This window comes from Saimiri boliviensis, chromosome 3 (genome assembly GCF_048565385.1).
Source record: "Saimiri boliviensis isolate mSaiBol1 chromosome 3, mSaiBol1.pri, whole genome shotgun sequence".
Taxonomy (NCBI): domain Eukaryota; kingdom Metazoa; phylum Chordata; class Mammalia; order Primates; family Cebidae; genus Saimiri; species Saimiri boliviensis.
Window position 1 is genome coordinate 8,537,195 of NC_133451.1, and position 12,961 is coordinate 8,550,155.

The window sequence follows — 12,961 nt, forward strand, 5'->3', positions numbered from 1 at the left end:
TGTGTATATATACGTATATATACATACATATATATACATATATATATGTGTGTATATATATATAGTATACCTTAAAAAAACTTTTGGGAAAGAGAAAGAGGCATGAATTAAGATAATAAACCTTTGAAATTTCAATGTTTAAATTGGAAGAATTTTCATTTGAGAATATCAAATGGTTAAAGCTGATTTTTATTAAAAAGTTTACCTTCTGCCTCCCAAATCGAAATTTTACAAATTAGATACTCAAATTCCTTCCAAGAGAACTTTTAGAATTATTCAAAGTAAATTATGTTAGTCTAAATTGATCTACATTATGCTTTCAAAAAATAAGCTTAATCTAATTCTAAAAAGGCAACTAAATACAGCTAATCCATTTTAGAATTAATTTGAAATTCTGGGTGCACAAAACTTAACTATACTTCTTTAAAGACAGATGGTTTCTCACATAAAAACAGCTGAAATAAAAATTAAAAGTGTGCACCTTTTTAAAGTGGCTCTATAAAACCATTTACGAAACTTTAAGTCAGATGCATCACCAAAAGTACAAAATAAAAAGTAGCTAATGCCCCTTATTTTGTTTAAAAACATCAACGACATAAAGCAATAGCAAAACTTCTTACAAAAACAAGACGAGCCAGTGGTGTCTCAACATCTGCATTACATCCTTCCCTTCTGCCTGTGGGTACTGAATCAGTGTACCTGTATGAGACCGTTTATGAAGCTCCAAGTTGCTTGGGTGTTTAAAAGGTTTCCCGCATAATTCACATGCATACTGTCTCTGGGACTGAAGTGTCTGGGACTGGTCTTCCAGTGCTGCCGGGTCTTCGGGCCTCTCCGTCTCACTACTGCAATTATAATTCTCACAACTGACCGGTTCTTCACTTTCTTTTTCTTCAGTACTTTGGCTGCTAGTTTTCTCTAGGGTATTTTCACTAGCAGATTCCACCCTCTTTGCTAAACCATCATCCGACTTGGGTTCAGATGTTTGCTCTGCGGATTTCTGCGACTTCAGGAAATTGAGTTTCTTCAGATGAATGGCCTTTTTGAGCCTCATCTGCTTGACAGGTTGTTGGCATATGGCATCTGACTCAGGGTCTGGGGCAGAGTCATTCACAGGCTGGGCCAGGAAGTTGGAAGGTAAGTGCTCAGAAGACTCCAGGATGCATTCGGCATGACTGACAGCAGAAGGCTGGCTTTCTACCGTGGTAAGGTCTGCGGAGGTGCTGAAAGCACAAGGCTGCTCAACGGCTCGCTCCTGACTGGGACAAGCTGCGTGTTTATGGTACTGCTTACTGTAAAAGTTTCTGAGTTTGTAATAGTGACTTGGCTGTTTGAAAGGCAGTTCTGTGCAGGTGCTGTCTGAAGTATCGGGGGCTTGTTTTGATATTTCACCTGTGGAGTGATGAAGATTCACTGAGGGTGAAGCATGCGAATGCGATTCATCCAACACTTTATTATGCTGTGTGCCTGCCGAACATTCCGGCAGTAGATGAGGGGGGTAGTTGTTTTCACTGTTAACACAAGTGGCATCAGGGGTCAGGGCGCTTTGCAGAGACAATGTACTATTACTAGGCATGCCAGGTGGCTGTTCTACAGTGGCTGATTTTAAAAATGTGTGACACAGACTCAGAACATTTTGAACTTGCAAACACTGTGCTGTGTCCAGCATTACTTGTATATTGTCCTGGTTAAGCTCTAGGTGAGAAGTATACATGAAGTCCAGGATCTGCCCTATGCCACTGACGTTTTTAATATTCAAGTGAAAGACATCATTCTTCTGGCTTGAAGAATTCTGAAAGAGGCTCCTGATAAAAGAAAGAACATCTGTTTACAGTGTCAAAAATTCATACCATCTTTTTCTTATAAATAACATTCATATATTAATATTAAAAAATACTATCCTATGAATGTCAGGACTTTTAACACAAGTACGTTTTAATTTTAAAACAATTTAGCAAACCATCCAATTAAATAATTCAGATGAATTAAATTAGCGGATTGGGTATTCAAACTTCAAATATATCTCAAAGTAAATTTTTGAAATACACTCAATTTTATAAATTAAAAAAATTACACATAGTAATATGACTGATAAACCATGAATCAAGAAGATTCTGAGATAATTCCCAACATGACCTACCTAAGAAATAAAAGATTGTTCTAAATATTTTTTCAAAATGTAATTATCCATATATGTTAATTACATACCAATAGAATATACAAAACTAAAGAATATACAGTTTTCAATATTTCATAGTCTGACAAGTATTATATTTTAGGCCACAAACCATATAAACAAATATTTCTACATCGAAGTGCCTAGAAAACTTAAAATAAAATAAAAATAGCTAGAATAAACCAACCCTCCACATACATTCCTTTGTAACCAGTAATTTTTTTGGCTGTTAGGTTTTTCAGCAACCCAGGGGTTTAAAAACCAACAGTGAGAAAAACCCTATGAGTTAATGAAGAACAAAAGGCACTCTAAAGCCCAGGCACTTTATTCTGGATACAAGCCACAGTCACAGGTGAACAAATTTGCATTATGTATGAAATAATAAGCTCAGGCACGTAAATTGAAAACATTTTGTCAAATACAGTCACCTACTTCCCCTAAACAGCCTCCAGTTCTGTTTCTAAGTGCAAACAGCCTGTATATCACAATCAAATTTTAATTTTTCTGGGAAGACAGAAAAAACAGGTGATAGCAAACCCAAGAGTTTGGGACCATTTTGCACAGGAAAAAACCCTGCTACCTACCTCAAGAAGCTGATGTACTACAATGTGTAATGTGGCCTATACAATAACTGAGACTTAATTTCATGATTCCAGATTTTCAAGGAAAGAGCAAATCATGTCCCACGTTGTCTACTAAAGCAGTAAAACCGTATGTATTTTGGAAACAAAAAGTACTTTAAAAAAGAGACTTTGTATTTAAAGATAGATAGATATGCTAACTACAAAATGAACTTATGCAGAATCACTTAACTCTAACAATTTTTTTTTAAGAGACAGAGTCTTGCTCTGTTGCTCAGGCTGGAGTACAGTGGCACGACCACAGCTCACTGCAGCCTCCACCTCCTGGGATCCTTCCATCTCAGCCTCTTGAGTAGCTAGGAATACAGAATAATGTTTAAATAAGCTGAAAAACAACTTCTTGGTATTATTATTTATAAATAAATATTTCATATAAGCTAAAATGACTATAAGGTTTTTGTAGAATATTCCCATGAGAAACAAAAGCTAAAATGCTTTAATTAAGAAAAAAAAAAGAAAAAAAACCACAATACACAGAGTATGTTTTTCCCTCTCTGATTTCTTATCAAAGAAAAATTCTAACCAGGAACTTAATTCCTCCATCATTTTATGTTGAAAGGATGGGAAATACATTAGAAGACTGACAACCAGAATTATTAAAATAAAAGACAAAGAACCAAAATACTTTCAATCATCCCAAATTCATTTTCATTAAGAGCCTCTTTTCTTTTCAGGTTACTCTAAACACAAAAGCAAAAATAATAAAAATGATTAACAAACTTAAAAATTAAAACAAAAAACTCGCACAAAATCCAATGTGTTATAAAAATATAAAGACAGTGAAACCCAAAGAGAACAAAATTGGTCAAAATAACTTCCATACTAGAAGAGCTTTACCCTTAATTCGCAGCTGGGAGAATGAAGTCTGAAACACCTACCTAAAATACTGGCTGAATGCTGCTAGCACATTCTTATGTGCTTTAAAGCAGACTCCTTTTACCACCAACATACAGTCACAAAGCAGGCCTTGGATTCGCTGCTCATGCAGTTGCTGGAGGAGATGGCAGCTGTGGGTAGCAACAGGGTCCATGCTCAACCATTCAAGAGACCTACAGCAAAAAATCACAAATATGACAGATAGTCTCAAAGACCTCACTGGAAACTAAACGGCATTGAAACTCACTGACTGATCTGTGCTTTACTTTCCCATTGCAGTTGCACGCGCACGCACGCGCACACACACACACACACACACCTCTCTGTTTCTAAGGCATCTAGACCAGTGCTGTTCAACAGAATTATCTGTCATAATGGAAATGATCTCTATCTGCACTGTTCAATACAGTAGCCACTGGCTACACATGGCCACTGAGCACTTGAAATGTGGCTGAGGGATTAAAGTTCTCATTTAATTTATACTTTAAAAGCCACAATATTGGCTGGGCGTGGTGGCTCATGCCTGTAATCCTAGCACTTTGGGAGGCTGAGGTGGGTGGATCACCTGAGGTCAGGAGTTCAAGATCAGTCTGGCCATTATGGTGAAACCCTATCTTTTTTTATATTAAAAAATATTAAAAAATAAAAATTTAAAAAAGCCACAATATTTAAACAGTACAAATCTAGAATATGACCATGCCAATACTATATGTACTTCTCTTGTGTCTACTAAGGAATATGTCAAATGAAAAATAAAATAATATACACATATATAGAGAAGAATAAGGTGAAAGAAAAGCCAGCTGGCTGAGATCAAATCCATATTTATCCAACATGTATACACAGGTCACTGAATTAGAAGTTGGGAAAATTAGGAACCTACTTTGGGAGATAAGGTACAGGTCAAAATACCTACCACCACCAGAAATGATATAAGAGGCATCACAAAGCAGCAAGTCTCCTCACTGGTGCCTTTGTGCTTCTCTAAGGCACTACTTGAGCAGACGCCTGAAGGAAGGGAAGGAGCTGTGCAGGCACCTGGGCCAGAGAGAACAGCAAACCCCAAGGCTCCGAGGCAGGAGCTTGCTGGGCTCAGGTATGGCTGAGGGAGTGGTAAGAGACAACATATTAGAGGGGCCACAGGGTCAGGTCATGCCCAGCCTTGCAGGCCCTGTTACGAACCCTGACTCTAACTCCAAATGAGATGGGACACTGGAAGTTTCACCATTCAGCATCTAGTCACCAACTAACTACCGTGTGCCAGGCTCTAGGGCTACAACAATGCACCAAACTCTTCAGGTCGCCACTCTCATGCAGTTTAAACTGCAGTGAGGGAAACACACACACAAAAGTGCATGACACAGGACTAAACAAAATAATTAAGAGCTAGACACTGGAATACTCAGACCAGTAAGCCATAGTCTCGGATGCCGAGGAGCGCAGTCTACTAGGGGATGATTTATGGAAGAGAAATAGTCAGAAGAAATGGAGTAAGATTGGAACAAGATTATGAAGGTTAAGGTGGCAGTCTGAACTGGGCATGGTGATTCACACCTGTAATTCCAACACTTTGGGAGGTTGAGGCAGGAGGATCATTTGAGTACAGGAGATCAGTCTGGCAACATAGTGAGACCCTGTCTCTATGAAAAATAAAAACAAAAATTGGCTGGGCATGGTGGCACATGCCTGTAGTCCCAGCTACTTGAGAGGCTGAGGTGGGAGGATTACTTGAGCCCAGGAGGTTGAGGCTGTAGTGAGCCATGATCGCACCACTGCCCTCCAGCCTGGGTGACAGAGAGAGAACCTATCTCAAAAAAAAAAAAAAAAAAAAAAAAGGCAGTCTGGTACTAAAAATCTAAAAAGCCATCATCTGCTTTCTTTGCCTTCATTCTCAGTACTTAAGCACTGCTGAATCACTAAAGCCCAAATCTAAGCTTTTCAATACGCCTTCTCACTTAGAGTTATCTCCCATTACTCCAAGTATGTGCCAGCCACAATGAACCACCAGCGGCCCCCCCAAACCAGCTATGTTCTTGGCCAGTGGACTGCAGACCTAGTTCCCCCACTCACTGGCTATATGACTTTGGGCAAATGACTTCTCTGTCCTCAACCTATCTCACAGGTTATCGTGGTTACCTGTGTTAATATTTAGTCTAGTATCTGGCATGCGGAAGGATCCTATAGTAAGTGTTATCCCTAAGAATCAGTTGGGGAGCTCTTAAAAATGCAGATTCTTGGGAACATCCTGGGTTTGTTCTGTCGGTCTATAGTGGAGCCTGGTATCTGCATCCCAGGCCTTCCCGTGACTCTGAGCAGGTGGGCTGCAGATCTCTTCCTGTGCAATCCTCCAAAAGCCTTTGGTTCTGTCCTGGGAATACTTTACTCATACCTGCCCCTCCCATCTTCCAGATCAGGGCTCAGCTGAGCTGTCACCTACTTTCCCACCATTCTTTTTTTTTGAAACAGGATCTAGCTCTGCCATCCAGGCTAGAATGCAGTGGCATGATAACAGCTCACTGCAGTCTCCTGGGCGCAGACAATCCTCCCGCCACAGCTGGGACTACAGGTGTGCACCACCATACCTGGCTAATTAAAAAAAAAAATTGGCAGAGATGGGATTTTGCCATGTTGCCCAGGCTGGCCTTGGGACTCCTGGGCTTAAGCAATCTGCCCACCTTGGCCTCTTAAAGTGCTGGGATTAAAGGTGTGAGCCACCGTGCCCAGCACCATGATCCTTAACCTGCTCTGCGTTTGGGGTTGCTCCTCTGTGATCTTCCCAGTGTCTTCATTCCCACCACATCTCTTTCCTTCACTCATAAAAATATAATGACTGTGACATTAACTTCACTAAAAAGGTTGAAACCGGCCGGGCATGGTGGTTTATGCCTGTAATCCCAGCACTTTGGGAGGCCAAGGTGGGGAGATCACCTGAGGTCAGGCGTTCGAGACCAGCTTGGCCAACACAGTGAAAACCTATTTCTATAAAAACACAAAAGTTAGCCAGGTATGATGGCAGGGGCCTGTAATCCCAGCTACTGGGGAGGCTGAGGTAGGCAATTCGCTTGAACCTGGGAGGATGAGGTTGTAGTGAGCAGAGATTGTGCCACTGCACTGCAGGCTAGGCAGCAAAGCAAGACTCCGTCTCAAAAAATAAAAATAAATAACATAAAATAAAAGAAGGTTGAACCCACTTGGTAACCATAGTGCCTTACATTTTACTCAGTTCCAAATGTCCCACTCAGCCCTCCCTCATGTCTTAGGCTTTATGGGATGAAATGTGCCTCCTCCTTCTTCCTAAGGTGAACTTTCTCTTGCCCCTTCACTCCTCCTGCCTCCGCTAGAACCTGGTTCCATCAATGAAGCTTTCTTCACCCTATCCTTCACTGGCTCACTGGTTCCTCCAAACAAACACATCGAGATTGCCCCATGTTGAAAACAAAGCAAAACAGGGTAACAATAAAGCCCTCCCTCTAGGTTCCTCTAGTCACCACAGGCTTCTCTTTCACACTTTTCAAAATAGCTATCTACATACCCCACTTTACTTTCTCATGACTCCTTTTTCACCTTGTATTAGTCCATTTTCATACTGCTGATAAGGACATACCCGAGACTGGGTAATTTACAAAAGAAACAGGTTTATTAGACTTACAGCTTCACATGGCTGGGGAGGCCTCACAATCTTGGGGGAAGGTGAAAGGCAAGGATGGGCAAGTCATATCTTACATGGATGGCAGCAGGCAAAGAGAGCTTCTGCAGGGAAATTCCCTTTTTAAAACCATCAAATCTCGTGAGACTCATTCACTATCACACTATCATGAGAACCACGAAGGAAAGACCCATCCCCATAATTCAATTAACTCCTACCAGGTTCCTCCGATGACATGTGGGGATTGTGGGAGGTACAATTCAAGATGAGATTTGGGTGGGGACACAGCCAAACCATATCACCTTGCACCTTGCTACCACTCTCTCTGCTGAAACAGATTTTCCCAACGACCTTTCCTCAGTCCCCAACCATCCACTCCATCTTTCCCGCCACACATGGCAGTGTAGTCTGCCAACTCCCATCCTGAAATCCCTTTTCCCAGAACTCTTCTGGTTCTCTTCCTATGTCCCTGATCTGTCCCGTTCCCCATCCTATGCCTGTCTCCCTCGAGCCTTGCAAACACTGATGCTCCTTAAGGTGTAGCATGGTAGCCCTCTCCTCTTTCCCTTGGCAATCACTTTCATTCTTGGCTTTCACATGTTCTAATACAACTCCTAAATGTGAAACTTTAGCTTCAGCTACCAGTTCCAATCTCCCATTCTTTGCTAAATTTCTTCAATGGCATGCTTGAATAGATTCAACTTAGAATCTCTAAACTTCATCCCCCCATCACCTCACTTATCAAGTGTAGACCTTGATTCTCTTCATCTCTTCATAGAAAGCTTTGTTTGGGGTACTGGTATGATCTCCTGGTTTGAGATCACCATGAGATTCAGAGAAAACTGGAACAAAGAGTAACACTGAGGTACTGGGATGGCTAATGCTACCCCAAACAAGAGTATAGAAAGAAAGGCATGATGGTAGGTGGCGGATACTGTTCCCGTGCTGAATCCTCAAGGATAGTGAACAGCCACATGAGTAATCAGTTATACATCCCGCCGTGCTGCTTGCCTGAAAAGGCTTCCAAGTTTATCATTCTTTTTAGCTATCGTTTACTGACTACTGACCACAGATCTGTGCTAAGCACTTCATATCTGATATGGTTTGGCTTTGTGTTCTCACCCACATCGTAATCCCCATAAGCCAAGGGAGGGACCTGGTGGGAGGCGACTGGCTCATGGGAGCAATTTCCCCCATGCTGTTCTTGTAACAGTGAATGAGTTGTCACCAGATCTGATGGTTTAAAAATGTCTGGCAGTCCCCACTCCCCTTCACCCAGTTCTCTCTCGGTAAGAACCAAATTACCACCATTTACAAGAGAAACAATTGAGATATGGAGAGTTTAAGTCACTTATCCAAAATCATACAACTATTATATGCCAAAGTCAGAATTTGAATCCTGGTCCCTAAACACTGGAGTGTACATTTTTATGCTATGCTATCTCCCATGGGAATAAAGACATTTTACACACACACACACACACACACACACACACACACACACACACACGAAACCCTCCTCCATGGACCTAACTGTTAAAATTAGGTAAAACTGTCTAATTATACAAATGTAAATGTCTAGGTAAATTAAGTAGAGGTCTAATTAGAAAATTAGACATTTTCTAGCTCTACAGAAGTGATAAAGGAAAAGTTCTTTGGAATGACCCCAGAGATTTGATGCTATGCAGTTGTAACTGTTACACAATTGACTTTTACTATAAGAACAGTGGTTCATACTCGTAATCCTGCCACTTTGGGAGGCTAAGGCAAGTGGATCACTTAAGGCAAGGAGTTCAAGACCAGTCTGGCCATCATAATGAAACCCTGTCTCCACTAAAAATACAAAAACAGTCAGGGATGATGGCTCACACCTGTAATCTGAACTACTCAGAAGACTGAGGCAAAAGAATTGCTTGATCCTGGGAGGAGGAGGTTGAGGTGAGCTGAGATCAAGCCACTGCACTCCAGCCTGGGCAACACAGCAAGACTCTGTTTCAAAAAAAAAAAAAAAAAATTATAACTATTTCATATCATTTTGTATAGTTCTCTAAATATAAATATAAATAAAAATCTCTTCATGATGTCAATCCTGTACCTCCCCAATAAGGTTATAAAAAGGTCTGGAAAAAAAAAAACTGTATATTTCTTATGTGTTCTACAAATTATAACTATAAACAAAAACGGATCTTATAACTAATAATAATGATTATAACAAATACTTACATTTCCTAGATGCCAGGCACTATTCTAAGCCCTTTACACTTAGTAACATTTACTGTAAGACAGGTACTACTACTATCCGCATTTTACAGGTGAGAACAATGAGGAAGTTGGTAGATTTAAGACAGACACAAATTCTCTGATGCTTCTCCCATGGGATGGTGGAATCTAGGTCTCCTTCCCTTGAATCTGCACAGGCTCCTCCTTAATCAGATTCTGTGCTTATAAAGCTGTGCTCATTTCCCCGGCCCAGGCCTTAAGAGCTAACAGCTTTCACTTTCCATCTTTTGGAACACCGGCTATGGAAGGCCTGAGCCACCTGTAAGATGCTCAACTAGAGATAATGCATGGAGGCAGAGAAGGGTTCAGCTGGCTCCCAGAGAAGCCATCCTGACCTCATCAGGCTACCCCCCTCCTCCAGCTGAATGCCACTGAGTGATCCCAGTTGCCACCACATAGAATTGAAGAATTTCCCAGGTGACACCTGCCTGAATGCCTAACCCACAGAATTATGAGATAAAATAGTTTTTAAGTCACTAAATTTGGGGATAGTGTGTTACACAGCAATAGAAAACCTGACCATGTATAGAGAAGATGGTCACACAGCTAAAAAGTAATAGGTAAGCAATAAGGGACAGAGGTGGGATTAAAAGCCAGGGAATTTGACACCAAAGCCACACTCATAACCACTATTTCCTTTGATCGGAAGCAGTTGCCTCTTCAGTCTACTGCCTAAGCCTGATCGTCCAGGTAATCCCACAGACAAGCACTGCGGTAAGGGACTGCACAGTTCAGGACTAATGTGTGCTACACAAGGTGTTGTAGTGTGACAGAAGGAGCACAAGGTTCTCTTCCATCTTTGCAGCTAACTCACCTGGTGACAAGCAGCAAAGATTTTCTGTGGTGAAGACATGGACTCCATCTGTCTTACTGAACAATGTATCTCTGGTACCTAGCAGAGTGTCTTTCACATAGTAGGCACTCAATACATATTTCTGGATGGATCAGACTCTGGGCCTCAGTTTTTCATCCATAACAATGGAGGAGTTCCCCACTGGACTAGATGAGCTCTAAGGTTTCTTCTTGTTCTAAAAGCTACAGATCTGTACAAGGAATGTGATGGTGGAAAGATGGTATGAATGGCATCAAACAACAAAAATATTGGGGGTAAAGAAACAAGAAAAGGCTTACATCAATGTGAATGAAGAAATGCTTCTAAAGGAAACAAGAGCCAGAATGGAGTTTCAACCTGCAGAGAAGACTCCTAGAGCAGAGGCCCCTCAATTCTACCAACAGGTCAAATACTACTGGATAGAATTTGTGGATGTTTTCTCAGCTGAGCCATTAATAGATTACTTCTCCAAGGGCCCACAGTTCACACACCTTATTTACCAAGCTTACCTTAGAGGGCTCCTAAGGAGTCTGCCCATCATCATACTTTCCAAATGGCTTACTCATAGCCCCTCACCTCCACCCAACTCAGAAAGGCACTGGCTTGAAGCAAACAAACTTGGAGTCTTGTCTTAGCTTTATACTGGGAGGGCCAATTCAGTTAAACAGATATTCTGTGCCTAATATGTACAACAGATTGTCGAGAGGACTGAATGCTGACAAGTAGTTCCCTGCCTGTACCTCAGTTTTCCATCACTCACCTAACTTTACAGAGGGCCCGTTATACTCTAGGCACTGAAGGTAAAATGGCAAACACATCAGACATGGTCATCCACGTCTTCATGAAGCATCAGTCTAGTGGGAAAAACAATTGTCACACTGTACCAGAGTTATTAAATGGAGGAAGCAGAAATTAATTTGGAAGGAAGGGTCACGGAAAACTTCCCGGAAGACACATCTAGGCTGAAACATGAGTTAAGTTTGCCAGACAAAAAAAGAGAGGGCTCACCCTCTTTGAGGTTTCAGGGGGACAAAATGGGAAAAAAAAAAAAAGCAGGAGAGCACAAACATGACTGAAGTACACATATGTGCCCTGAACGCAAAACAAAAAAAACAAAAAAACAAACAAACAAAAAAACACCTTAAGCACCCTGCTTTTAAGCCTCTTGTCCATTCTGTCACTTCTGTTGGAAAACATATCCCTCCTTGTCCATTCTTGTGAATTCCTTTCGTTATGGGTAAACTGTGTTCCCCCAGAACCACAGAATGTGACTGTATTTGGAGATCAGGCTTGTAAAAGGGTAATTAAGTTACAATGAGGACATTAGGGTGGGCCCTAATACAACCTGACTGATGTTCTTATGAAGAGAGGAAATCTGGATACAAAGAGAGACACCAGAGATGGGGAAACACAGAGGAAACACCATGTGATGACACAGCAACGAAGTGGCCATCCGCAATCCAGGGAGAAATGTCTCAGAAGAAACCAAACCTGATGACACCTTGATCTTGGACTTCTAACCTCCAGAACCGTGAGAAAATAAATTTATGATGTTTAAGCCACCCGGCATTTTGTTTGCAGCCCTAGGAAACGAATACAGCTTCTATTCCAGGCCCAACACTGCTCATTTCCAGAGTGAAACCTTCCTTATCACCCACATACACACACCTTGGGGTTAAGGTTTCTCACAACACTCTGTGCATCCTCCATTCAACTTTCATTCATTCCTTTAAGCAACAAACGCCTAGTGACTACCACTGTATGCCAGACCCTGTCTTAAGGGCTGAGAACAGCTAACGTGTATTGAGCACTTACTAAGTGACAGCCACTACTCTAAGCGATTTACAGGCACAACTCATGAAATCAGACAAGGTTCCAGCGACGCAGGTGCCGCTATGATACCCGCTTTACGGATGCCGTGCTGAGGCTCAGAGGGGCCACACCGTAATGAGACTGGGCTAGGCTGTGGGTTCTGCAGTCTTAAGCACTACTCTCAACTACAGGGTGGAAGGAAACAGGAACCGAGAGATGGGCAGCGCGGGGCGGAGGCGGGTGGGGCTGGCTTCCTGCGGGCAAAGCCTGGAGATGAGAGGACGCGGGTGGGGTGTCCAGGCCGAGGGAGCTACAAGAGGGAGAAGGCCCGGCTCCCAGGCCCGGAACCTGGCCCTCTGGGTCTCATTCCGCGTCCCCTGCGATGCCCGGCACAGAGCAGATGCCCGCTGACTCCCGCGGGGGCCGCCAGCTCCGCGGTATCCTCCAGTGCCCTGCGATGCGGAGGGAGCGGCGGGTCCATGCCCTGCTGGGCCACCCTCGGACGCTCGGCCTCCCTCCCCTTCCGGGCCATTCCCACCCTCGCCAGCCCCGCATGCCTTCTCGAGGCCGGCCCCCTTACCCTCGGAGGCCGCTTTCTGTCCCGTCGCCTATTCTACACCTGCTGCCTCTGTCCTCAGGCCCGCTCGCCGGTCTCGGCCGGCCGCGGAACCATCCCGACCACGCCCCCTTGGCTTGCC

General features: G+C 42.7%; 1 protein-coding gene across 4 annotated transcripts in view; it reads right to left on the reverse strand.

Annotated features, from left to right (window-relative positions):
• Positions 1 to 12,950, reverse strand: part of ZBTB49 (zinc finger and BTB domain containing 49) — a 31,621-nt gene extending 18,671 nt beyond the window's left edge. The window contains exons 1-4 of one of the 4 annotated variants that reach the window (XM_074395884.1): positions 12,844 to 12,950; positions 9,211 to 9,328; positions 3,696 to 3,866; positions 700 to 1,805 (exon numbers count right to left, since the gene is read on the reverse strand). In XM_074395884.1, the coding sequence (XP_074251985.1) occupies positions 700 to 1,805; positions 3,696 to 3,847 (1,258 nt within the window). In that variant the 5' untranslated portion in view covers positions 3,848 to 3,866; positions 9,211 to 9,328; positions 12,844 to 12,950. Of the gene's footprint in view, positions 1 to 699; positions 1,806 to 3,695; positions 3,867 to 4,609; positions 9,329 to 12,843 lie in introns of all 4 variants that reach the window. The other 3 variants (XM_074395885.1, XM_003934674.3, XM_074395886.1) reach the window with 3 other exon arrangements.
• Positions 12,951 to 12,961: the final 11 nt, after the last annotated feature.